The 26,906-nt window shown below is 39.9% G+C and overlaps 1 protein-coding gene across 16 annotated transcripts in view; it reads right to left on the bottom strand.

Moving 5' to 3' along the window:
- The window catches only part of MGAT5 (alpha-1,6-mannosylglycoprotein 6-beta-N-acetylglucosaminyltransferase), a 372,876-nt gene that overhangs the window by 118,053 nt on the left and 227,917 nt on the right, over positions 1-26,906 (bottom strand). For 13 of the 16 annotated variants that reach the window (XR_014830585.1, XR_014830587.1, XR_014830586.1 and 10 more), the window contains 4 exons: positions 15,031-15,102; positions 13,546-13,707; positions 9,495-9,664; positions 6,658-6,792 (listed from right to left, as the gene is read on the bottom strand). Coding sequence is in view for 13 of the 16 variants with exons in the window: in XM_021075187.2 (XP_020930846.1) it covers positions 6,658-6,792; positions 9,495-9,664; positions 13,546-13,707; positions 15,031-15,102 (539 nt within the window). In the remaining 3 variants the exon portion in view is untranslated. Of the gene's footprint in view, positions 1-4,060; positions 6,336-6,624; positions 6,793-9,494; positions 9,665-13,545; positions 13,708-15,030; positions 15,103-26,906 lie in introns of those variants that run through there. The other 3 variants (XM_085001411.1, XM_085001409.1, XM_085001410.1) reach the window with 1 other exon arrangement.

Genomic DNA, 26,906 nt, shown 5'->3' on the forward strand with positions numbered 1-26,906 from the left:
TTGGTACTAATTTCACCATTTTTACCCAACTTCATGCACCATTGACAAAATTAAATAATTACGATGTGTAGTTAAATTTATTCACCTTTTAAAATTTATTGGAAACTTTTACATATAGATCACAAATAAAAGATAGTATCAGCTGTCAGAAATGGAAGACAACAAAAGAGCACATTACTCTTCTTTCCTTTTTGGTGGTTCATTGTGTTTTAAGATTATATTATACTCCATTAAAATTTTTTTAAAAAATAACGGTTATCATTCCCTATGCTGTACAACATATCCTTGTGACTTATCTCTTTTATACATAATAGTTTGTATCTCTTAATCCCATACCTGAATCTTGCCCTTCCTCCTTCCCTCACCTCACTAGTAACCACTAGTTTGTTTTCTATATCTGTGAGTCTGTTTCTATAATGCTTATATACATTCCCCGTATTTTTTAGATTTCACTTAAGTGGTATCATATTGTATTTGTCTTTCTCTGACTTACTCTACTTAGTATGATAATCTCTAGTCCATCCACATTGCTGTAAATGGCACTATTCTTTTCATGGCTGAGTAGTATTCCACTATATATATGTACCACATCTTCTCTATTCATTCATCTGTTAATGGACATTTAGAGTCTGTTCATGTCTTGGCTATTGTAAATGGTGCTGCTGTGAACATTAGGGTGCATGTATCTTTCTAAATTAGTGTTTTCAATTTTTCTGAATATACGCACAGCAGTGGAATTGCTGGGTCCTATGGCAGTCCTATTTTTAGTTTTTTGAGAAGCCTCCATACTGTTTTCATAGTGGCTGCACCAACTTACACTTCCACCCATGTTGTTTGGATTACTGCAGCTTTGTAGTATCAACTGCAGATAGGGAATCGAATACCCATAGCTTTGTACTTTTTCCTCAGGATTGCTTTGGCAATTCACAATCTTTTGTGGTTCCATATAAACTTTAGGATTACTTGTTCTAGTTCTATGAAAGATGTTATGTGTATTTTGATGGGGAATCACATTAAACCTGCAGATTGCTTTGGGTAGTATATTCTTGTTGAGAATATTAATTCTTCCAATCCAAGAGCTTGGGATATTTATTTCTTGTATCACCTTCAATTTCCTTTATCAATGGTTTATAGTGTTCAGAGTACAGGTTTTTTTAACTCCTTGGTCAAGTTTATTCCCAGGTATTTTATACTTTTTGAATCAATTTTAAATGGGATTTTTTTTTTTTACTTTCTCTATAGTTGATTATTAGTGTATAGAAAAGCAACAGATTTCTGTATGTTAATCTTGTATCTTGCAACTTTCCTGAATTCATGTATTAGCTTAATAGTTTTTTGGTAGAGACTTTAAGGTTTTCTACATAAAATATCATGTCATTTGCAAATACTGACAGTTTTACTTCTTTCCTTCCAATTTGGATGTTTTTTTGTTTTTCTTGTCTGTCCACTGTAGCTAGGACTTCTAACACTATGTTAAACAGAAGTGGCAAGAGGAGGCATCCTTGTCTTATTCCTGAGTTTAGACAAAAAGCTTTCACCCTTTCATTACTGAGTAGGATATTAGCTGTGCGCCTGTCATAAATGGCTTTCATTTTGTTGAGATATGTTCCATCTATAATCACTTTGATGAGTTTTATGACTTTGTATCACTGTGGTATTGGTGTTATTTCTCCGCTTTCTTCTTTTGTTTATTTGGGTTCTCTGTTTTCTTCTTGGTGAACCTGGCTAAAGGTTTATCAATTTTCTTTATCTTTGAAAAAAAAAACCAGCTATTGGTCTCATTTATCTTTTCTATTCATTTTTTTGGAGGGGGTCTATATTTTATTTCCTCTATGGTCTTTATTATTTCCTTCCTTCTGTTGATTTTGTGCTTTGTTTGTTTTTCCTTTTCGAATTCCTTCAGGTGCTAAGTTAGGTTGTTTATTTGAGAATTTTATTTCTTGAGGAATGCCTGTATTGCTATAAATTTCCCTCAGAACCGCTTTTACTGTATCCCATATATATTTGAGAGTTGTGTTTCCACTGTCATTTGTCTCATGGTATTTTCTGACTTCTTCTTTGATCCATTGGTTTTTTTTCAGTAGCATGTTTTTGTCACATTTTTGTTCTTTTCCTATTTTTCTTTCTGTGCTTGATTATCCACACTGTTGGGGTTGGAAAAATGCTTGATATAATTTCTATTCTCTTAAATTTGTTGATATAATTTCTATCCTCTTAAGTTTTGTGGCCCAGAATGGGATTTATCCCCGAGAACATTCCATATACACTTGAAAAGAAAGTGTATGTTTTTGGATGTGATGTCCTGTAGATATCTACTAAGTCCAATTGGTCCACCGTGTCACTTAAGACCAGTATTGTCTTATTGATTTTTCTGTCTAGAAGATCTGTCCACTGATATAAGTGGGGTGTTAAAATCCCCTACTATTAGTGTATTATTGTCAATTTTTCTCTTCGGGTCTTTTAATAATTGTTTTATATATTTGGGTGCTCCTATATTGGTTGCATGTGTGTTAACCACTATGCTATTCTCTTCTTGTACTGATCCATTTACCATTATATAATGCTCTTCTTTTTCTTGTTGTAGCCTTTATTTTAAAGTCTGTTTTGTCTAATATGAATACTGCTACCCGACTTCTTGCCATTTCTATTTGTGTGAAATATCTTTTTCCATCTCTTCACTTTCAGTTTCTGTGTGCAAAGCAGCATATAGATGGGTCTTCTATTATTCAATTATTCACCCTATGTAAACTGATTAAAGCATTATTATATTGCTAGGTATGTACTTACTAACATTTTATTACTTGTTTTCCAGTTTTTATAGTTATTCTCTGTTCATTTCTTCTTTTGGTTTCTTCCCTGTGGTCTGATGATTTTCTTTAGCAGTATGCTTCTGTTCCTTTTTTTTTAGTTTTTGTATATCTATTGTAGGTTTTCAAGTTGTGGTTACCATAGGGCTCATATACACTGACCTATAACTATATCTACTTGGTATTTTGTTTGTTTGTTTGTCTTTTTGTCTTTTCTAGTGCTGCACCTGCAGCATATGGCAGTTCCCAGGCTAGGGGTCTAATTGAAGCTGTAGCTGCCGGCCTACGCCACAGCCACAGCAAAGCGGGATCTGAGCCACATCAGCGACCTACACCACAGCTCATGGCAAAGCCAGATCTTTAACCCACTGAGCGAGGCCAGGGGATCAAACCCACAATCTCATGGTTCCTAGTCAGATTCGTTAACCACTGAGCTACAGCGGGAACTCCCTATATCTACTTGTTTTAAACTGGTATTCATTTAAGTTTAAACTCATTCTAAGAGAGCAACATTTTTTACACTCCTCCCTCATATTCTGTGTTTTTGGTATCATATTTTACATCTTCATGCATATCCTTTTATTGTTTATTGTGGTTATAGCTGCTTTTAAAATTGTTTGTCTTTTAATCTTCATACTGGCCTATTTAACTGGTTGATCCTCAGTCCTTACTATATATTTGCCTTTCCTAGTGGGATTTTCCATTTCCTACAGATTCTTTCTTCTTTTCCACTTAGAGAAGACCTTCTAACCTTTCTTTTAGAGTTGGTTTAGTACTGACGAACTCTTAGTATTTGCTTGTCTGAATTCTTTATCTTTCTCTCTAGTCTCAGTGATAATCTTGTCGGGTAGAGTATCCTAGGTTGCAAATTTTTCCTTTTCGGCACTTTGAATATATCAGGACACTCCCTTCTGCCCTAAAAGTTTCTGCAAAAAAATCAGCTGATAGCATTACGGGGTTCCAAAGCATGACCTGTTTTTCTCTTGCTGCCTTTAGAATTCTACCGCTTATAATTTTAATCACGATATGTCTTGGTATAGGTCTATTTGGGATCATCTTGATTGGGACCTTCTGTGCTTCCTGTTTATGGATGTTTCCGTCTTCAGATCTGGGAAATTTTTAGCATAATTTACTCAAATACATTTTATATTCCCTTCTCTCTCTCTGCTGCTCTGAGACCCTATAATGCAAATCTTGATGTGCTTAAAGTAATCTCAGAGATCTCTTAAACCGTTCTCATTTTTAAAAAGTTATTTTTCTTTTTGCTCTTCAGATTGGGTGATTTCCATTATACTCTCTTCCAGACCACTTAGGAATACTTCTAGATTGCTTAGTCTTCTATTCCTTCCTTCTAGTGTGTTTTTTAAATTACAGCTATTGAATTCTTCATTTTCAATTAGGTCTTTTTTTATATTTTCTAGCTCCTTGTTAAAATTCTCACTGTGTTCATCTATTCTCTTCCCTAATTCATTTAGCATTTTCATTACCAATGCTTTGAATTCTTAATCTGGTAATTTGTTTATTTCTGATTGATTATTTTCTCAGGGGTTTTTCTCTTGCTCTTTCAATTGAGATCAGTTTCTTTGCCTTTACATTCTGTGTAACTTTCTTTGCCTCTATGAATTAAGGTGAAGTTATCTATTGCCATCCTGAAGGGGTGTCCTTATGGGGAATGCCCCTATACAGACTGCATGTGCCCAGTGTCTTTGGTGGGAGAGGTGGATGTGACATGGGTGCAAATCATGCCTTCCCTTGGGGTATACTGGCAGCTATCATCTTCATATGGGCGGGGCTGGAGCTGAGAGTGAAATGCGGCTCCCTCTCTGCTTAGTGGCCATCATCTCCCTATCAAGGGTGAGGCCTGATCCCAAGTTGCTGGAGCAGAAACCCTGATGTTTGGGCCTGAGCTAGCTCTGTTTGCTTTAAGTGTGTGCCTTCCCCTCTCTCAGCCCTGGGACCCTCACTCCAGTGGTGGGGTGCTGAAGTAAGGGCAGCAGGTGCAGGCTCTTGGCTCGTGTTGGCCACAGACAGAGATCAAAGCTGTCTCTGTGCACTGCCTGTGCAAGCACTAGCAATTGCTTTCCTCTTTGACTAGATGCAGCCTCATATCCAAGCCCCTTTGTCCCTCACAGGCACTCACTGCCCTCAGTCTCTTCCATTCTTGCCTTGCTATGGCCTCTTAGCAGGTAGAGCCTTTGTGACTTCTAAGCATGTATCAAGGGGTGAGCTCTGGTGGAACAGCTACCATCGGAGGTCTGGGCTGTTCGTGATGCACTGCCAAAAACCCACTTTGGGGGGGGCCACTGTCACCTCACACAGGCTCCATCCTGGGACCAGGTCACCTCTGCATCCCATGGTCTTCTGTCTCCAACTGTGGCCATGACAGATCCAGTGCTGTGTTCTGACACAGAATAAGTAGAGCTAGAGCATTCACTTGGCTAGGGCTGGCATGCCGAGGCCGCTGCAGGAAATCTCTATCCATCCTCTCTGCCTTGCCTCAGGGGCAAACCAGTACATGCATGCTCCTCACAAGCTGAGTCCAGCTTCCCACAGCCCTCCTGGGAGTCCCAGCAATTCTCCAACCTGCCAGGGGGGCTCATCTCCCCCATGGAGGACCCCAGGACTCAGGCACCCAACCTAAGGTTCTCATCGCTCACTCCCCAGGGCAGGTATCTGCCTGAGTCCCTTCTACAGGTCCCCATCTAATCATTTTTCTTCCCTTTCCTAACCCATTACCTATGGATCTTTCTTACAGCCTTGGTTGTACAGGAGTCTTTCTGACAGTTTCCAGTTAGTTTTCACTGAGACCTGTTCCACATCTAGATGCATTTCTGATGTGTTCACAGGGGGAAGTGAGTTTCATGTCCTCCTATTCTGCCATCTTGATTAATCCTCCATACCACTCTTCTTTCATAAAAAATACTAAACTCAAACTACTCTTTTTGCCTGCTGAATACTGAGACTTACAGCTACTCTCATCTTGTTAAAAATGCACACAAGCATTAAAAGTAGTGCTATAGTACCAAACTAAGACTTTCTCAAAAGATTAAATAATACAAATTGTGTACAGAGTAACAATACTTGGTTGTGCTAAGCATGAGGCTTATCTTAAAAAGTACAAAGACCCCAGCATTCAGAGAAGCTATGCCCAGCTTTCTCCTCCAAGAATGACAAAACTGATGAGGAAAAGGAAAAAGAAATGAGTCATCATCTCAAACCTGAAGGATATAAAAATTGACACTGTCTATATTTTATCAAAATTGTTATTTGAGTAAAAGGATGAGACTGGTATAGGCAAACCAAGAGAAGAATGCTAAATATTAAGGAAGGTGAAAAGGAGGTTGGACACTTGTTTTTTATTCTTAAAAGAGATCAATGAAAATAACAATGCTTGAAAGTGAAAAGGTACTTTGGAGATTGTGAACTTCAATTAGGCACGAGAAACATACGCTGCACAGTTCAAAAGATAACATCTGATGAGCTTTTTCTACCAGCAACTGTGTTACTCTCGTTAAAAAATAAAAAGCTCTGGAGTTCCCGTCGTGGCGCAGTGGTTAACGAATCCAACTAGGAACCATGAGGTTGCGGGTTCGGTCCCTGCCCTTGCTCAGTGGGTTAACGATCCGGCGTTGCCGTGAGCTGTGGTGTAGGTTGCAGACGCGGCTCGGATCCCGCGTTGCTGAGGCTACAGCTCCGATTCAACCCCTAGCCTGGGAACCTCCATATGCCGCGGGAGCGGCCCAAGAAATAGCAACAACAACAACAACAACAAAAAGACAAAAAGACAAAAAAAAAAAATAAATAAAAAACAAAAAGCTCTAAAAACTTAAGAACAGTATGTAGCACTTACTGGTAATGCACCCAGGATGGTCCGAGGGTTTTCTTGAATTGAGCGAGTCCTACGATGTCAATATAAATGAGCTCAACAATTCTGTCTCCTACGGTTGGGCAGCCAGATCGGTTTCCCACAACCTTCTTCATTATCCTAGAGAAAGGACAGAGAGAAGAAAAGAAAAAGAAAGAAAAACAATTTATTGCAAGGTACTGCACTCAGTAACTTCAGGAGGCAAATAACCATCCCAAGAATCCTTATCAGGGAGGATGGCATGGCCCTTCCCACCAGCCATCTATGCAAATTCTTCCCACCCATTAAGTCCATCCAGAACCTCGATTCTGACTCTTGCAAAAGCAAATGGTGGTGTACAGACACAGCCTTTGAAACCAAGAAAGATCTGGGTCTGAATCTATCTCCACTTAACTTGCTTGTTAAGAAGATCGTGGAGGTCTTTAAGCACTGCTGTCAGGGCCAGATATGTTTTATTTCAGAAGAAAACTGTGGAAGCAACATGGAGCAGTGGTTTCCAAACATGCCTATACACTGGAATCACCTGGGGATCTTTCTAGACTCCCCAAACCCAGACCATATCCTAGACTAGTTAAGTGACAACCTTTGCGGGTAGGACATAGTCACAAGCATCTTTTGATTCTTTCAGGTAATTCCAAGGTACAGACAGGTTGGGAGCCTCTGACTACAGGGTGGACCAGGAGTCAGCCAGCTGTGGTTCAATGGGCCACACATAGTCCTCTGCCTGCGTTTGTTAATTAAGTTTCATAGGTCCACGACTATACTCATTATTTGTATACCATGACTACTTTCTACTTTCCTTCTACAAGGACAGAGTTGAATAGTTGTGATGGAGGATGAGACCTAATGAGTGAGTAGAATTTGGGACAGGCAGCTGTCTGGGAAGGGTCATGCCTTTACTCTTTTGTTCAGTAAATCGTTAGGAGCAACTGCTATGTGCCAGGCACTGTTCTAGGTGCTCAGTACCCAGAGGTGAGCAATATTCACACAGCTTTTGCCCTCCCTGTGCTGACACTCTAGTACCCACAGCTGATGATACTCATCACATTGTAATTGGAGCAATTATGCAGTATATCAGTTGCAATTGTCAAAAGGTTGGATGCATGCTGGTCATCCCTATATGTCCCATACCAAGAACCAGGCCACGGACAGCACTGAAGGAATAACAGCTCAATATATGAAGGCACTCACTTCATAGGTTGTGTTCCCGAGGTGTTTTATTTATTTATTTATTTTTGCATTGAGAAACCAAATTATAACTTATTTTTTTTGTTATATTTGATGTTTTAATTGAAGTTGACTTATGTTGATTTTTGCTGTACAGAAAAGTGATTCAGTTATATATACGTATACTTTCTTTCTTATATTCTTTTCTGTTATGGTTTATCTTAGTATATTGGATATAGTTCCCTGTGCAATCAAGTAGGAACTTGTTTATCATCCTATATATAAAACAAAGTATCTGCTAATCCCAAACTCCCAGTCTACCCTCCCCCTACGCCGCCCCATCCCCAAGGTGTTTTAAAGGAAGTAGGAGGAAGGCAACTGTTAAAGGGATGAGTGGTGATGAAAGGGCTTGGAAGGCCTTAGGTTTAGCAAGCTCTGAAAGGAGCACAGTGGTTCAGCAGTCAAGAGCACAGGATTTGAGGTCAGACAGACAGAGGGCTCAAATCCTCACTCTTCTACATACTCTCCATGGGACTGTGAAGAACTCATTTTTGGTTTGAATCCCAGTTTCTTCATCTTTAAAACAGAGAAAGAGCCAGCACTTACTTCCAGGTCTGCGTTAAGGACTAAGATGAAACAGGGAAAGCTCTTAGTATCTGGTGTGCAGGAAGCACTCAACAAATGTTTGCTTTTAATAGGCATCATCAATATTATGGTTGTCATAACTGTTGATACTGCTGCTGTAACTGAAGCCCTTCTCATGCTTTCAGCATATGGAAAACATTTAACAAATGAGAGCTGATATAATCTCACTGATATTACTGTTTTCATCTCAATACTGCCTCTCATCAGGTGTGGACCTCAGACCTAACCCAAATGACCTCTCTGGGCATCCATGTCTGGAACAATAAAGTAGGAGCAGGATGGGTGGGACATATATTAACACCTCTCCCATTTCTAGAATGTCTGTTCATTCAAGCTATTTCTTTTGGAACAGCTGACACTATTGCAACATGCTAACTTGGCTACTGGGTACAGAAGCTCCATGGGCAGTTATCCGAAGAGGAGGGAGGGGGCTCTAAGCATTTCTGCTTGGCCAGCCATGTCAATCTAAAGGGGATAAAGAGAGGGATCCAACTGCAAGAAAATTTCAGGGAAACCAAAAATCCAGGTAGAGTTGACAGACTCAGAGCCTAAAGTTCGCTAATTGAAATAGGATTGGATCAGGGCTTTTGAGCAACTCATTCTATCCAAATTAAATTACAAACAGGAACCTGCCTTGTTTTAAGATTTAGAAAGCTTGATGTTGAGGAGGGAATGGTATGAATTCCAACAAGAGACAGGGAATTAGGAAAGTCAATAATGTTTTGTGCTGCAGATGCTGGAAGCACCTGTAACAGCAAAGAATAAGCTCCTTAGTTTGAATTTTCTGGCATTCATTTATGAAGCCTCTGGAGCCTGCAGCTACAATGAAAACATATTATCCTTTTCACAGTGTATGTATATAGCTCCTGAAAATAATCTCCTTATCTCATGTTTAGTGAATTATCACTTTCATTTTCCTCCACAAGAAATTACACACTAATAGAGGGCTTTAACAGTTTACAATTTCTTTTTTGTATTCTGATTTTAAAATTGAAAAGTAATCTCCTTACTCCTTGAGCTCCACCAGTGAAGCTGAAATCCTAATGTCATGGCCCAGTAAGTACAGAGATGTAATTAAATCACTCCACTGAACCAGTTCACCAAGAGGGCCACCACTGAATGCTGTCTCCGCAATCTTAAATCCAGATTCTTTAGTCAAGAGTCCCAGGTGAACAAGGACCTGGAAAAAAAACAAAGAAGAGGAACATACTGATTCCCACTGGAGCAAGTACAGACCCCACAGGCATATACCCAAAAGCCACCCACCAAAGTCATGTTTACATTCTAATGAAATCTCAACACGGGGTAAATAATTTTTGTAGAAGATGCAGAGAAAGGAAGGAAGAGACGTTTTATTGTTGTTTTAGAGAAATAAAGTCATTACTATATTTGGAATGGCTAGGGGGGCAAAGGTAGAGAGATAACCCTGCTTTCAAAAAGTGGAATATGTTTGGAAAATCAAGGAGACTAAGCTAGGACAATCAAATATCTTTTAACAACATTAGGCTTTTTTTCACAGCTGGAATATTTTTAAGCTTTTAATAAGGAAAACTTCAAACACAAGGAAAAGCAAACATGACAATACAGTAAATTCTGATGTACTCAACAATTACAGACTTCAACAATTATTAACTCCCCCTCGCCTTTTTTCTTTTTAGGGCCTCACCTGCAGCATATGGAAGTTCCCGGGCCAGGGGTCAAATCAGAGCTGCAGCTGCCAACCTGTGCTATAGCCACAGCAACACGGGATCCAAGCTGCATCTGTGACCCATGCAGCTGCTTTAGGCAATGCCTGATCCTTAACCCACTGACTGAAGCCAGGGAACCAACCCACATCCTCATGGATACTAGCTGGGTTCTTAACCTGCTGAGCCACAACAGGAATTCCCAATAATTATTAACTCCTGACAAATCTTATTTAATGTACATCCCTCATTTTTTCCCAACCACTCTAGTTTATCTTGAAGCCAAATCCTAGACTGCCTACCCTTTCATCTGTGAATGTTTGTGTTGCTAAAATAAATAAACTTTCACTTAAACACAACCATAATATCACCAACGTATTGAATACAACCATCACCCCTGACATAGCTATTAATTCCTTCATATCATCCAATATCCATTTAGTGTATACACTTGCTCAATTGTCCTCCCTTTTTTTTTTTTTTTTCATTTTTTATGCCTGCACCCACGGCATATGGAGGTTCCAAGGCTAGGGGTCAAATGGGAGCTGCAGCCACTGGCCTACACCACAGCTCACGGCAACACCAGATCCTCAACCCACTGAATGAGGCCAGGGATTGAACCTGAGTCCTCATGGATGCTAGCCACAACAGGAACCCCCCCCACCTCCCCGCCTTTTTTTTTTTCAAGTGCAGTTGGTTGAGTCAGAAGTTAAATCAAGGGCATTAATTGTAATGCCTCGTCCATCTTTTAGCCTTCTCTAACCTATACTAGTACCCAGTCATCTTTTTTGGGGGAGGGAGGGGCTCGTAATTTGTCAAAGAAACTGGGCTGTATTTCCGCTTGAGTCTTTCACACTCCAGATTCTGCTGACTGTGTAAGGGATTCTTCTGTCTCTCGTATTTATAGTAAACTAGTCATTAGATCTGCAGACATGATGAAATATGTATTTGATTTTTTTTTTTTGGCAATACCACTTCATAGGTGGTGCTGTGTACTTCCAGTGGTGGGAACAATATCTGAGTGTTCTGCGATGTTAGCAGCGACTGATGACCACTAACTAGATGCATTAATCCATTAGGGGTTGCAAATGGTGACAGTCTATCATTCTGTCTGCTTTTATTAGCTGGAATACTTCTGTAAAGAGAAAGCACCCCCCTCGTGAAGGACAGCTTCCACAGACAAAGCCTGGTAAATACTTGATTCTTTCTCTTTATTTACCAGTTTCAAGAGAACACATTTGTTCTTTGGCATACTCTAATGAGGACCAATGAAGATGTAAAAACTATATATCACTATAAAGTCATGACTATAAATATATTTAATGTGTTTCATGACACTGCAGTTCTTATTTTTACCGGTGAACAAAATGTGCCATCTTGGACAATGGGAGGCTATTAAGGTTGGCTTCTAAGTGCTTTGACAAAATCCTAGTAGTCTAATCGTTTCGTTGCTTTCTGCTCTGACAAAGTGTTCCTAGCTCAACACGCACAACATCTGCCTCGGACCTCAATCGGCTATTTTTCCAAGAACCTCTTATACCATTTAGTGAAATGGCATTTCGAGATCAAAGCCTGGTGCTTAAAGTTCTCCAGAGGATCACTGTTTCTAGGCCTTTTCAGCGGACAGAGCTAGAAAATTTACTTTTTCTCAAGGATAAAACTAATCATGAGTTCGTAAAGAGTTTTCCAATTCTAACCCAGGGTTACACTATCTTTACCTAACATTATCCATCTCACATCTGTTATTTCCTCTCTCCACACTGAAAACACTGCTTCTCCAGGACACTAACATAATGGCTCATTTGCTTCACTCCAATACACATAATGGATTCAGAAGGAGAAATTCCACACCATCATCTACACAATTGGGAAAAATTGTTCTAAGATATTTTTTCAGGGTTTAAATTCTTTGTGATGTCCCATCAGCAACATTCAATGTATTGTGTTCTAAAGTCACTAAGAATAGCCCTTCTCTATGTGCTTAGAGTGAACCTGGACATGTGCTCAGTTTACATGCTTTATTTTCCTTGTGATTTTTAGATTTTTTTTTTTCATAATTAAATTTTGTTTTACACTACGTAAAATGATTCCAGTGTCAAATCTACAAAATAAGATCTATTCAGAGAGGTCTAGTTTGTTCATACCTGATGCCCCTATGTTACACTCTTACTCCCCTTAATTGACCGTTTTTATTGTGGTAAAATATACGTAATGTAAACTTTATCATTTTTAACTATTTTTAAGTGCACAGTTCTGTGCCATTAAATACATTCACAACCTTCCATCTCCTTTATTTTTAATTTGATAGTTTATTCTTCCCTTTAAAAAATCTGAGCAATTAGTATATATGTATATTACATATATTATATATGTCTATCTCTAGGTATACATATAGGTATAGATACACAAATAACTCTTTTCCTTTAAAAATAATTTCACTATTTTCTACTTAATATGTCTTCACCTCACAATATACTCTGGAGATTACTGCACAGGAGTACATAGAAATACTCTTTATTTCTTTTTACAGCCCACCTGGATCTATGATCACATACTCTTTCACAGAGGACTATCTGCCAGGAAGTCAGGTCCTGCTGTCTCATAAACTCAAGGAATCTAAGCCAGACTGACTCATAAAACTGTCTTGGGTTCTGCAAGTATATCTGTATTTTTTTTTCCTGAGGGGATCAAATTAGTCAAATTAGGCACACTTAAACTCATTTTTCATTTATTTTTAGATATGAGAACAGATGATTTACTTTGCTCAGTTATTCTTCATCAGAACAGTTCATCTAAAGGCTCAGATCCAGCCACTTAATCCATAACTAGTGAGGCATAAGGTCTTCTCTGCTTAGGGATATTCTAGAGGATTCCCAAGCATCTTCTCATGAACTTCAAAACAAATTGGCTCAAATTTATAGTATCTCTCTTACTGGAACAGAAGCAGAAGCACCAACCAAACACTGCAACTGTGGAACTCCTCAGTTAGTGGCCCAAATCCCAGGGCTGACAAGTACCAAAACCATGAACTTGTCATGGTGATGTGATGGGAAGTTCTCAAAGGTTGTATTCAGGGAGAGGAAAGAGAATTAAATTTTCTGATGCCACTGAGAGAGTCAGATGGTTCATAGGACAATCTAATGGGCAGATTTCTGCTTGGCTTCATTCAAGAAACACGTATGCCAGTCCTTGCTAAGTAAGATTATTGTAAACAGGGAAAGGAAAGCCCCAAAATTCTGTACAAGAAGAGGCTACACAGATTTGCCCTGAGGGATTATCATTTGAGACATGGCATTTCTCTTAGTCTTGTTTCCAAGCAAAATCAAATTTTAAAGAAAACTGGCATCTAACTGAAGTGAATTAATCAGAAACTCACTTTCTTCCTCTTTCTCTTTTCAAGATTCTGCTTCTCTGCCAGGGACTTGATTGCCTGGATCCATGCGTCAGCCATTCGCCGGATCCGCAGTCTCATCCACCGGAATTCTTCATGCTTTTTCATCATACTGTAGAGAATATTAAAATCTGTACGAATTTCTGCCTAGAAACAGAAATTTAATAAAAATGAATGGAAGATAAGACGTCCACAAGTATAATGGCTGTTGTGATGTGACATCTGAAAACTTGAAAGATAGAGTCAATTAAATACAGGGCTTCAAAAGTGAGTCTGGTTTGCTGAACAGCTTTGCTTGAAGGTCCTAGAATTTCAAATTGAAGCAAAGGCCCCTGACTGTTGCACTGCTATAAGGGACATCATTAAAAAATTAGAAGTTGAGAAAGGAAGCACAGGAACTGCAAAATTCTGGGCTATGTTAAAATGCATATTTTACAGTGAATATGCTTGATGTACCTTGAAATTCTCTGCACCCGAACTTACTGTCCCCTTGGATCTACTGCAGGGCAGCAGACTCCTGGGAAAATTCAAGGCAGTTCTTTTGTCTTTTTAGGGCCGCCTAGAAGCATAAGGAAGGTTCCCAGGCTAGGGGTCTAATCGGAGCTGCAGCCACAGCCACAGCAATGCCAAATCCAAGCCTCCTCTGCGACCCACACCACAGCTCACGGCAACACCAAATCCTTAACCCACTGAGCAAGGCTAGGGATGGAACCTCACGGTTCCTAGTCGGATTCGTTAACCATTGAGCCATGACGGGAACTCCCATTCATCACTTTTAATTCAACTCCAGGAGTTCCAATGTCATCTTTTCTTTACGTTCTCTCTTGACCCATGTAGGCTGAGATCACCACTTCCTCAATAATTTCCATGGGCCTGTAGTCCAGTGTTTACATGGCTGTGGTTATTATTTACAACTATAACCCTCATTATTAGTTCACTGGGTGCCTCCATAACTGGCACCAGGTCCTGTTTTTATCAGTAGCCTGTCACTCAGGAACCCTCAGAGTATTGCTCAATAAACAAATATATGGTAAACTGGTTGACTGATATGGTTATTCAAAAATTTGTACAAAATGGGGAGTTCCCGTCATTGAGAAGCAGAAACGAATCTGACTGGTATCCCTGAGTATGCAGATTTGATCCCCAGCCTCACTCTGTGGGTTGGGGATCTGGCATTGTCGTGAGCTGTTATGTAGGTCGCAGACGAGGCTTAGATCCCAAGTTGCTGTGGCTGTGGCATAGGCTGACAGCTGTGGCTCTGATTCGACCCTTAGCCTGGGAACTTCCATATGCCATGGTTGTGGCCCTAGAAAAGCAAAAAAAAAAAAAATTATACTGAATGGAGGACCGAAGTTCTTCAGTTTACCACTATTTCAGGTTATAGTTGGCATCTTCAGAAGACTCCACATGTATCCTTTGTCATCATGCCTAAATCACAAGCCTAGGAAGAGGTTTTTCAAAATCACTTACCAATGAATTATGATCAGCTTCTTCATAGGGATTTTTTGCTCTCCAAGGTAAATGAGGACACCAGTTTTCAACCTAAAAAATATGAATTGGAGACACTAAGTATGCTGGTTCATCTGTAAATGAATGAATGCCTGTACAAAGCCCCAAGCACAGTTTCCAGTATACAGGAAGTGGGTTAAGTGGGTTATTACTACTATCAGTCGGATTCCCATACTTTAGCAATCCAGAGACAAGCTTCCTTTCAGAATAAACAATAATCAGCGAAGGTCCCAAGGAGCCCATGACTGCACTTATATCTGTCCTTCCAAGGACTTCACAGTAACTGATACTGTAATCTTTTAATCTTCACACTTCTACACGGCAGGGGGGCGGGGGGGGGAGGGTTCTTATGGCAGAAAATTGAAACATTTGAACATTGCCGCTAGGGAAGGAGAATGCAAAGGCGTACTACTTCGCAAAAGGACAGGAATTGATTCGTGACCTGCTGTGGCACATCTAGAAAGGAAACAGCAAGGCGTCTGAGCCATAGAACTCCATCATTTATTCCAAATTAAGAATGCACCCAGAGTTTAAGGCTAACTGATCAAGGATTCTCCTCATTTTCTAGCTGTTCACTTGACACTATCTCAAGGAGCAAGAATTATAAAACCTACTGGAAAAAGAGATGAAGGAAAAAAACAAAAACCCTTAGCAATCTTGTGAGTGCCATTTTGGAAGATGGATGTTTCTACCAATGCACTAAGGTTTAAAGAACTGGGAGAAGAAGAAAGAGCATGGGGCAAAGCCAGATTTTATAGGAATGACTTCAACAGAGATTAGCAAAGAAAATTAAGCAAATTCACACTTCCAGGTAAATGAAAAAACGCATTGAGTGGTATTATATCTGGCCTCTTTGCCAGAGGCCATATAATTCTAAGATAGCATAACATCCATTTACTAATATATGACATTAAAGATGGCTAATAAACAGGCATTGGAAATAATGTTTCTATGGCCAGGTGGACCTATAAAAATGAACAGAGCAAGAGGTTGGGGCATCCTTAGGTCACTGAGGAGGCAGGGACATAGGTGAGGTCAGACCTCCTGTGTCAGCAATGCAGAGTCAGATGAACTGGTTGTCCCTGGAGCTCTTGGTACGTCTTCAAAGAAAACAAAGCAGTTCCACTAATCTAGAAATAACTCTTAAAGCAAGGTGATTTTCACTAGGACGGAAAATAAATGGGAAATTTGCATATGGCCCACTGCTGCTGCAAATGATCTGAAATCAGCAAGCAGAGGGCAGCAAAGTTTGGGGCAGGGTGGAAACCTGGCTAGAAAAGCACAATATTCTCTTTTTCTTCTTGTGGAATAAAATTAGACTTGGCCCTATTTGTGAATGGCTTCAGAGACTTAAAAGGGACTCCTCATAAGGAGTCACGATGGTTTTTACTCATAAAAAAGTAAAATACTGACTTGCCTGGGATGTCTTTTTCTACATGCTAAGCCCTTACACAGCAAAATCACCATGAAAGGCAAAATCACAAAGGAAAGGAGCTCTATGAATGAGAAAAATGAGGAAGAACCAGTGGTAAAGTTGCATCCAAGCGGATGGAGCCTCAGCTGGTCCCAGCAGCAATGTACCTATCTGTGCCTTGTGTTCTTAGGCTGGACTGAATTAATTCAAATTAGATGTCTGCAAATGAATTCAGTAAGACAGTGCTTTAAAGCATATTTATAACATGAAGACTTCAAATGGACTGCAGACCTGACTGTGAGACCTTCTACCACACAGAAAAAAGCATGAGGATGAACAAACAGGTCCAGATTTGCAGTCAACACCACACTAATAACAGAATGTACACAGTAGCATGTCAGGATAAAAAATGTCCTCATGAAGAGCATGATAGGGAAAGATGAAACAAGACTATGAATAAAGAAAATCAACCAGAAGGAGAGACATTAGTGAGATCAGATACTAACAAAGGAGAGTGCATTCCCTCCTCTGCCCTTAGAAGAATCTTCAAAAATTCAATCTGATGAAAATACAGTCCAAGGTGATATTCTAAAATATGACTTCCCTAGAGAATACTCAAGACTTTAATGCCTCTTTGAAACTGATCATTTATCTCAGTCCTTGTTACTCTAAATCACTGGAAAATACCGTGTAGGATTTCAAGGGCATCCCTGAAGGCATGGGGAATGAAGTCAGTCTATTTCAGCTTTTAGCAAGAATCCTTACCATTGCATATTCACTCATAATGGAGGAAAAGTCAATTCTGCACACCTGGACACAGAATGAGTACGGTGGGTTTTTAGGGTTGTTGTTTTCTCACATGGTGATAGGATAACTGGTTAACAAAATAATTAAATTATATATAAACCGATTACTCCACAGAGAGGGGGGAAGAAAAACAAACCCATTTCTTCCTGAAACCTCAGAGGATCACCAAGGTTGGAAGAAAGCCAGCACCAGCAATAACTCCAAGGACTGAAACAAACAGCCCTCAAATGAGCAACATTTTCCTAAGTAAGAACATCATTAATAACACTCAGGGAAAATCTTGCCTGGGGCTAATAATTCAACTTCTTAATCCATAACTCTTTTGTCTCATCTATCTAGGCCCTTCAACAAATACAACTGCACAGCATACCATCTGACCAAGAAAGCTGGACCCCAGAAAGAGCCCACTGCCTTTCTGATCCAGAAGCTCTTTTTTCTTTTTTAATTAAAGTGTCATTGATTTATAAAGTTGTGTTAGTTTCCGGTGTATAGTAGTGATTCAGTTTAAACACACACACACACACACACACACACACACACACACACGCACATTCTTTTCGTATTCTTTTCCATTATTGTTTATTACAGGACATTGAATATAGCTCTCTTGTGCTATGCAGGAGGTCTTCATTGTTTATCTATTTTACATATAGTAGTGCATATCTGCTAATCCCAAACTCTTAATTTATCCCTTCCCTACCCCCTTTCCCTTTTGGTAACCATAAATTTGTTTTCTATGTCTGTAAGTCTGTTTCTGTTTCGTAAAAAAGTTCATCTGTACCATTTTTAAAGATTTCACATGTAAGTGCTACCATAATGGTATCTGTCTTTCTCTATATGACTTACTTCACTTAGTATGATAATCTCTAGGTCCATCCATGTTGCCGCAAATTGTGGAAGCTCTTCTACTTCCAAATCATTCTTAGCATCTCTTCTCCTGGTTCTCAGAACCCCAGTGTCCTATGTAGTAGTCTTCCTCCACAACTGCCTTGGATGCGCTTTTCCAACTATGACGTTGCTGCTCTCCTGGGGACAGGATCTGTGGCACTGGGCCCTCCCACTCTCTACCCCCACCCCTGCCCGACTCCTGCAAGCTGGCAAGTCCTTCCTCAAGCCCTCTGCCAGGGAAGAGACTGGACAGCCTTAAAATAGTCCACAAATCACTGCAGTAAGTCTCAGACTTGAAAACCATCTGAGTTCACAGCAACAGACACTCAATATTCAATAGAGGAGCAGAACCATGACTCTAATAACCTTTGATTTGAAGGCAAAAGTTCTTCTACAGGAACTAATCATTTTAGTGCACTTGCTTCGGCCATAAAATGAAGAGGCAGCAAAAACAGAAAAGATCCGGCCCAGCTAGACCTTTGGAAAACAAACATATTCCACAAAGAGGGCATCATGAATCACTTTTCTTGAGCCAGGAGATATAAAATTAACCAATTTGATTGTGGATGTTCCTCCTCCCACTGATTTCAACTTCTTTGATCTAAGAAGGTTTTGCAGCTTCATCATGTACAATGAAAATCAAAGTTCCTAAACTGAGCTCAGGTAGGACATACTTACTTTCAAGTTTTGTAGGATGGGTATCATTATATTTAGGAAAAAAGAAACTGTTGGTAGGGACATGTACTGCTCAAGTTAGAATTTAAAGGGGGAAAAGGAGTAATAAAATTATAGCAAAAAATGAGTAGATTTAATATATATGTGTGTGCATACTTAGGTATAACTGGTATAACTACAGTAAGTTCTGCTCTTTTGAAAGAATAATGATCAGGTTCTATTACAGCCTCTCAAGAGACCAGGACACATTAGCTACCTTAAAGGCCAAGCTCAGAGAAGGACAAAGACAAGAGAGCAGCTATGTATGCAATCTGCCAAAATAGAGTCTATGCTCAACTTTACAAACAACTAGGGATATAATCCTAAGCCATTTGGCTTTCAAGTTTTCTCACCTACAAAATAAAGGCACTGGCTTGGGTGACCTCTTGATAATTCTATGAACTATAAGATCTGAAAAAGATAGTTTGAGATCAAGCTGTCAGGTTGGTTGGTTACATATCAAAAGGATAAAACTGTCTAGATATCTATTCATCTGATCTGATACACTGATTGTACACACATACATAAACATACACACGTATTTGTTGGAAAGATGACATGTCACTTGTAGTTACTTATTAAGGGATATCCTTAAAAAAAAAAAAAACAAAAGAATTCTTTATGCCACTCTACTCCCCCTCCCCTGCCCAATCCCCTTTCTGAAGTTCAGAAGGGAAATGTACATGGTAAAAGATGTTTATAGGAGTTCCCTTGTGGCACATCAGATCAAGGATCTAGCCTTGTCTCTGCAGCAACGTGGGTCACTGCTGTGATGCAAGTTCCAACCCTGGCCTGGGAACTTCCATATGCTGTGGGTGCAGCCAAAAAAAACAATGTCTACATGCGTAAGTGGTTCTGCTATTTGGACCAGTCCTCTGCATCAAACACCTGAGCTGATTAATATTATAACCAAACCACTTGCTCGGAATGGTTGTGCCTGTGAGGCGAATAGGAGACAAAGAAGAAGAAAAACAACCACACACAGGGAACCAAGCACTAAGAAAAGTGCTTCACTCACACCATGTCTTTTGGTCTTCAGGTGATGCCCTGGGAAAGGGCACTCATCATGACAGATCAAGACCCAGGCACAAGGTGGACCCACACCCAAGGATGGCCACCTCTTCCCTGCACAACACACAGACGAACCAGATATGTGGTACCTGTGGTCCCAGGAGCACAGTCCAGCCTTCCATATGAGAGGATAATTGCCTAGGTCTCCTATATAAAATCCTTCAGAAAGGGTTTACTCAGCTCTGGCTGTGCGGGAAGGTGACAGCAGCCCCCTGCCTGCAGCTCTTCCCCTTGATGTCTGCTCTGTGCAGCAGGAGCGGGCCTTTCAAAGCCTACGCGGGATTACATCCTACACTGACCAGAACTCTTCGGTGGCTTCTCCTCACCCTCAGCATAAAACCCAGAAATTATCCTCAACCTTACACTGCCGGCCTCCCTCCCCTGTGCTCCAAACAAGAACTTCCTTCCAAGTGCAGACACATGTCAGGGACCTTCTGACCTCAGGAGGGTGGTCAGATGTGGGAGAAGACGGGAAGAATGCCCAGTTCAATCCAAATTCCACATAAACAAAGGTTCATTTTTTAGTAGAATTATGTCACATGCAGTATTTGTCACATACTCACAGTTAAAAACTAAACACAACACTCTTTCCCTGAAATTCCATTTTCGCTGGGCATCCTGTATTCTATCTGGTAACCCCCTTCCTCAGGGCTTTTGCATCTTTTCTTCTCTCTACTTGCAACACTCCTCCTTCCCAAGTTCCCAGGCCTCCCTCTCCCCCTTCTTCCCTGCCACACTAAGCTCCACCTTTTCCTCTGACCTGCTTACCTGGCCACTCCCCCACTCCTTACTCTACTTTTTCTTGGTCCCCTCACCATATGTGGGAATTATCTGACCTATTGGTTGACTACTGTTTGCTGCCCCATCCATAAGTAATCTCCTTGAGGAAAGAAACTTCAGTTGACCCATTCAGTGCTCTTTCCTCAGTCTGGAGAACAGGACCTGGCACACAGTAGGTCCTCAATCTGGACTTCTTATGTAGAAAATGGGAAAAAAAAAAAAAGAGCGATGTGACTTGAGTACTAAAGCTATTCATGATAAGGATACTCTTTTCCATTGAAGGGACATTTAACCATTTTCATTATTTGATTAGAACCTTTCAGCCATACCTTGAAGCAAGCAAGGCAGGCTTTACCTCAACCTCAAGAGGGAGAAACTAATCTGACAACTTAAGGGACTGTTCTAGGCCACACAAGGTGGAACTGGATAGAAACAGGCAGTCAGACTTGTGGCTGCCTGATGGGAGGGGGAGGGAGTGGGAGGGATGGGGAGCTTGGGCTTATCAGACACAACTTAGAATAGATTTACAAGGAGGTCCTGCTGAATAGCATTGAGAACTTTGTCTAGATACTCATGTTGCAACAGAAGAAAGGGTGGGGGAAAATGTAATTGTAATGTATACATGTAAGGATAACCCGACCCCCTTGCTGTACAGTGGGAAAATAAAAAAAAAAAAGAAAAGAAAAGAAACAGGCAGTCAGGCCCATGTATCTTCTGTAATAGGTACCGCTGCCCCCGCCACGGGAGGGGAGGCAGGAATATCATGAACAGAAAGTGTGGACCCAATGACCACGTGCAAGAAAGGGCCAAGCACTGGGACATCCGCCACTGTGCCACTCAGGATGTGGGGGAAAGGGGGGACACTTCAAGAGAAATTGGTCTAAGTTTTTACCATACCATGTAGCAGCAGGGTTTTAATGGGAAGATGTCAGCATCTCAAAACTCCATCCCAAGCAGTTGTGAGAAGAGATCTATCAATTTTCCTTCACAGGGGAGAGATAGGAAATGAAGGCCTCTGTCACCAACCACGTAGATAACACATAGAGGTGCTTCCTACACTGCACAGCAGCAGAACCAGCCCCAATGGGCCTGCATCCACACACCAAGGACACAAGAGCCACAGTCACCTAATTTATAAAGGTAGTCATATTCCAGCGACCAGGGACAGAGTTCCTCTTTTGCGTAACGTGCAATTTTGCCTGAAGCGTAGATCGAGGCAAATAATGCTGAGTGACAAGAAAGAATAAAAGATGGGCAAGAAAGCTCTGCCTTCTAATATAATTGGCTCATTCCATTCTAAGTCTAACCTGATCCCTTCCATTCCCTTAAAGATAAAACATTAAAGAGCATTATATTAAAATTGTTAACACATGCTCAAAATGCCCTTGCTCTATGTCTCAAATTTAATGTTCTTAGCAGATTTTAATGTTACACACTCTACAATAATGTTTTCAAGATTAGAAAGGCGATAGCTGTGGAAGCTACCCACTTAGAACAAAGAGGCAAAAAAGCTGTTGCCCATTTTTAAAAATGCTTTCGATAGAGCCATTCATTCAATAAATATGTGTGCCAGGCACTATTATTTCTGTGAACTAAAGAGACAAAAATCTCTCTGGAGATTATTTTCCATGTACTTGTTCTTAATGTTGGATGGTAAGGTCACCCCAGGACCTCTGCACTGACTGTCCGCCCTGCCTGCTAAACACCTCTGCCAGACTCTCACTTCCTTCAAATCCTTACTCGCTTATCCTCCTCTCATCTGAACACATTTTTTAAAAACTGACACCATCACTCCTTATGAGTGCTGATAAGCCCTTTTCCAGTTTTATTTTTCTCTGTGGCTCTTATTATAATCTAAATAATAAGATGTATTATTTGGGAGTTCCTGTTGTGGCTCAGCAGGGTAAGAATCTGACTAGCAACCTTGAGGATGCGGGTTCGATCCCTGGCCTCACACAGTGGGTTAAAGGATCTGGCATTGTCAAGAGCTATGGTGTAGGTCTCAGACTTGGCTTGGATCCTGCATTGCTATGGTGTAGGCTGGCAGCTGCAGCTCTGATTCCACCCCTAGCCTGGGAACTTCCATATGCCATGAGTGCAGCCCTAAAAGGACAAACAAGACAAAACAAAAAACAAAAAAATTCTCAAAAAAATAAACAAAAGACACACATTTGACTTTCTGTCGTCTGTCTCCTCCTATAAAATATAACCTTATAAGTAAGTTCGTCTTTTGGTTCACCATTACATCCTCAGCATCCAAAAAACCTTAATGGCAATGAATGCCCCTGGGACCCAGACTGAGGTCTCAAAGTGTCATTTCCCACTAAGAGGAACCAGGGGGCCCTTAGAGAAATGGCTGGATCCCAGGTCTAGGTCAGAAAGTGTATAAAATGAACCTGGGTGATACTGTTAGACCAGATAACTAAAAATTAAGAAAAACTACCAGGGCCATGTCAAAAGGACATAGAATACAGAATAAATTGGCTCCCCCCTGTCAAAGAAGGGGTTGAGAACCAATAAGAACATAAATGGAATGGATCAAACATAACAAATAGGTTTCAGTCAATGACTTCAAAATGATGATAAAAATCAACAAGCATACAAGCAAGCAAACAAATAAGATACCGGTCACCAGCAGAAGATGCTAAGAAACCAAAAGGGAAATCAAGGTTTCCTTTGTGAACTGTCCCTCAGGGTAACCAAATACCAGATGAAGACTCATTTCTGTTTACAAGAGTGTTCCTGAAATATTAAGAAGGAATCCCTGATGAAACCAGGCAGCAATCATCCATAGCTGCTAACATTACAAAAAGTGGCAGAACCAGGCATTTCTGTACCTCCTGACAAAAGTACATAATACCACCATGAAACAGTTCTAAATAAAAGATTAAGCCTGACTCTGATCAAACCTCAGATCTACTATCAATTTACAAGAAATACAAGACACAGAGAACCAGGTTACACAACAACATGGGATAAAATCACCAAAATTCAGAGAATAACAAACTCTGCTAAGTCAAAAAAAGTTTTTTTCAATGAAAAATCATAAGGAGAAAAAGTGATAGAAAGAAACCTAAATTAAAGAGACGTAAGTGAGTGACACCAACAACTGTAATTTATGGCTTCTCTTGACACTCAGTTCAAATAAATGAACTTTAATTTATAAGATGGTCTACAAACTAGGAATACTAACCTAACACTGGATGATATTAAGGAATTAGGTCATTTTTTAAATGTATATTTGAAGTATAGTTGATTTACAATGTTGTGTGAATTTTAGGTGTACAGCAAAGTGATATGGTTATACATATAAATATATATCTATTCTTTTTCAGATTCTTTTCCATTATAGGCTCTTACAAGGTATCGAATATAGTTTTTTGTGCTATACAGTAGGTCCTTATTGGTTATTTATTTTGTATAGAGTAATGAGTATCTGTTAATGCCAAACTCCTAATTTATCACTCTCCCACTTCTCTTTTGGTAACCACACATTTGTTTTCTCCATGAGTTTATTTCTGTTTTGTAAATAAGCTACTTTGTATCATTTTCATTTTATTTTTAACTTTTTACAGCAGCACCTGCAGCATATGCAAGTTCCCAAGCTAGGGGCTGAATAGGAACTGCAGCTGCAGGCCTATACCACAGCAACACCAGATCTGAGCTGCATCTGCAACCCACACTGCATCCCATGGCAACGCCAGATCCTAAACCTATTGAGCGAAGCCAGGAATCAAACCTGCATTCTCATGGAGACAATGTCGGGTTCTTAACCTGCTAAGCCACAACAGGAACTCCTCTTTTTATTAAGATTCCACATAGAAGTAATATGATATGATATTTGTCTTTCTCTGACTTACTTCACTTAGCATGATAATCACTAGGTCCATCTGTATTGCTGTAAATAGCATTATTTCATTGTTTTTTATGTCTGAGTAATATTCCATTGCGTGTGTGTGTGTGTGTGTGTGTGTGTGTGTGTGTGTGTGTGTGTGTATACATACTATACATTCTTTATTCATTCATTTATGGACATTTAAGTTGCTTCATATCTTGGCTATTGTAAATAGTGCTGCTATGAACATTAAGGTACATGTATCTTTTCAAATTACGGTTTTCTTCAGATAGATGCCCAGGAGTAGGATTGCTGGATCATCTGGTATTTCTGCTTTTATTTTTATTTTTTGTCTTTTCTAGGGCCGCACCCATGGCATATGGAGGTTCCCAGGCTAGGGGTCTAATCGGAGCTATAGGCGCCAGCCTATGCCACAGCCACAGCAACAAGGGAGTGGGATCCAAGCCGCTTCTGCAACCTACACCACAGCTCACAGCAACGCCAGATCCTTAACCCACTGAGCAAGGCCAGGGTTCGAACCCACAACCTCATGGTTCCTGGTCAGATTCATTAACCACTATGCCACGACGGGAACTCTGGTAGTTCTATTTTTAGTTTTTAAAGGAACCCCTATACTATTCTCAGTAATTATGTAATTTTAAAAATACCCAATGGTATTAGCAGTTATATGTTATAAAGAGCCTCTTTTAAAGACACACAATGAAACATTAACAGATGACACAATCTTCAGGATTTGCTTCAAAGTAATGCACTTGGAGAGGTATCAATGAAATGAGATTGGCTATGAATTGACAGTTGTTGAATCTGAGTCATGAACACGTGGGGTGTGTTACACCCTTCTCTTTTACTTATGTTTGAAATTTTCCATATTAAAAAAAGTTTAACATAAACACTTTTCAAATATTTTATTGGCATACAAAAGAAATGATCAGAGACAATATTTAAGTTTGTAAAGAAAAAAAAAAAAAAAATTGGAGATGATTGCGTCAAAGCCCCAGTCTGCCACATGTATTCAAAGAGCAAAGAGGTGTTTGGTTTGGGGTTTGGCAAGTCCTGCCATCTACCCTTCTAATTTTTGTAAGGTGGAGGCTGGAGGAAATAATCTAAATTTAATTACTGTAGTATGTGAAGTTTACAGACAAATAGGAGGTATCACTAAGAGGATGAACTTGGGAGAGGGAAGAGGCTGAAGGAAACTGAGAAATCAGTTAGGCTGATGACACTGTTCTATTAACTCAGAATTGTTTCAAAAAATCCTTTCTTCTTAAGATGTCTTCTAAAGAGTCAGGTAATAATAGGTAATAAGATCTTCTAAAGATCCAGGTAATAAGAGCCATGAAAACATGTAGATGAAACAGATAAAAGTAAAGGCTAAACTAAGAAAGTGGAGAGAACACGATCATAAATCTCTTTCACCTCCTTTACTGCCAAGAAATACTACCTCACAGGAAGAGAATTTCCTCTTTCAAATGGCTCGCTCAACACTTAAAAGGTGTGTGTGAGTATTCTCAGGCAACAGTCTGAGGGCATTTTTGAAGTACTCCCTGACCCATCCCAAAATGTTAGTTTTTCTCATTCAAGTTTGCTCCTGCAATCTAAACAGTCACTTCTTTACTGCTGCCCACTTTGACAAATTAGTCTGTGCAACACCATTTCCAAGATATCTCTAGCAGCCAACATAGTCCATAAATCCAAATCATTGTACTGGTTATTAGGATTTCATTTCATGCTCACACTCACAAACATTTAAGCTTTCAGCCTTTGCTGTTGGGCATTAATCTTGGCATTAATCAAGGGATTAAGTATGCTGAATTTAAACTCAAGGTTAATAGCTCGCTCAGCCAATATTAGTTTTACATATTGCCAAGGGAGAACGGAAAGAGGCAAAGACCTTTATGCCTGTTCGTGAAATATAAGAAACAGATTGATGAGTAAGGCATGAAATTGCTTCTTTTGTTCCTTCACAAGTTGTGCACACGCATGCGCGCGTGCACACACACACACTCAGTTACACATCCAGTCCAAATCAGCACTTGAAACAACAGCTTATATATACATCCTAAGATCTAGCAATCATTCACCGAGAAATTTGATTATTTCAGAGTAATAATACTTGTAGTGGCAACAGAAGTGCTTAAAAAAAACAGTACAAATTAAGAACTCTGACAGGGCATGATGTTGCTAGTTGCAAGAATAATTGTGTCAATAGGAAAAATGTATAGGCATCAAATATATCAGCACCATCTATCAATATACTACCAAGAGGGGTAAAGAAATTTCTTCTCAGTTTTGTAAAAGCTAACAGCA

The sequence above is a fragment of the Sus scrofa genome, chromosome 15 (assembly GCF_054392235.1).
Source record: "Sus scrofa isolate SSC_HxYL_T2T_F1_AM1 chromosome 15, Sscrofa_HxYL_maternal_Yorkshire_Landrace_v2.0, whole genome shotgun sequence".
NCBI lineage: Eukaryota > Metazoa > Chordata > Mammalia > Artiodactyla > Suidae > Sus > Sus scrofa.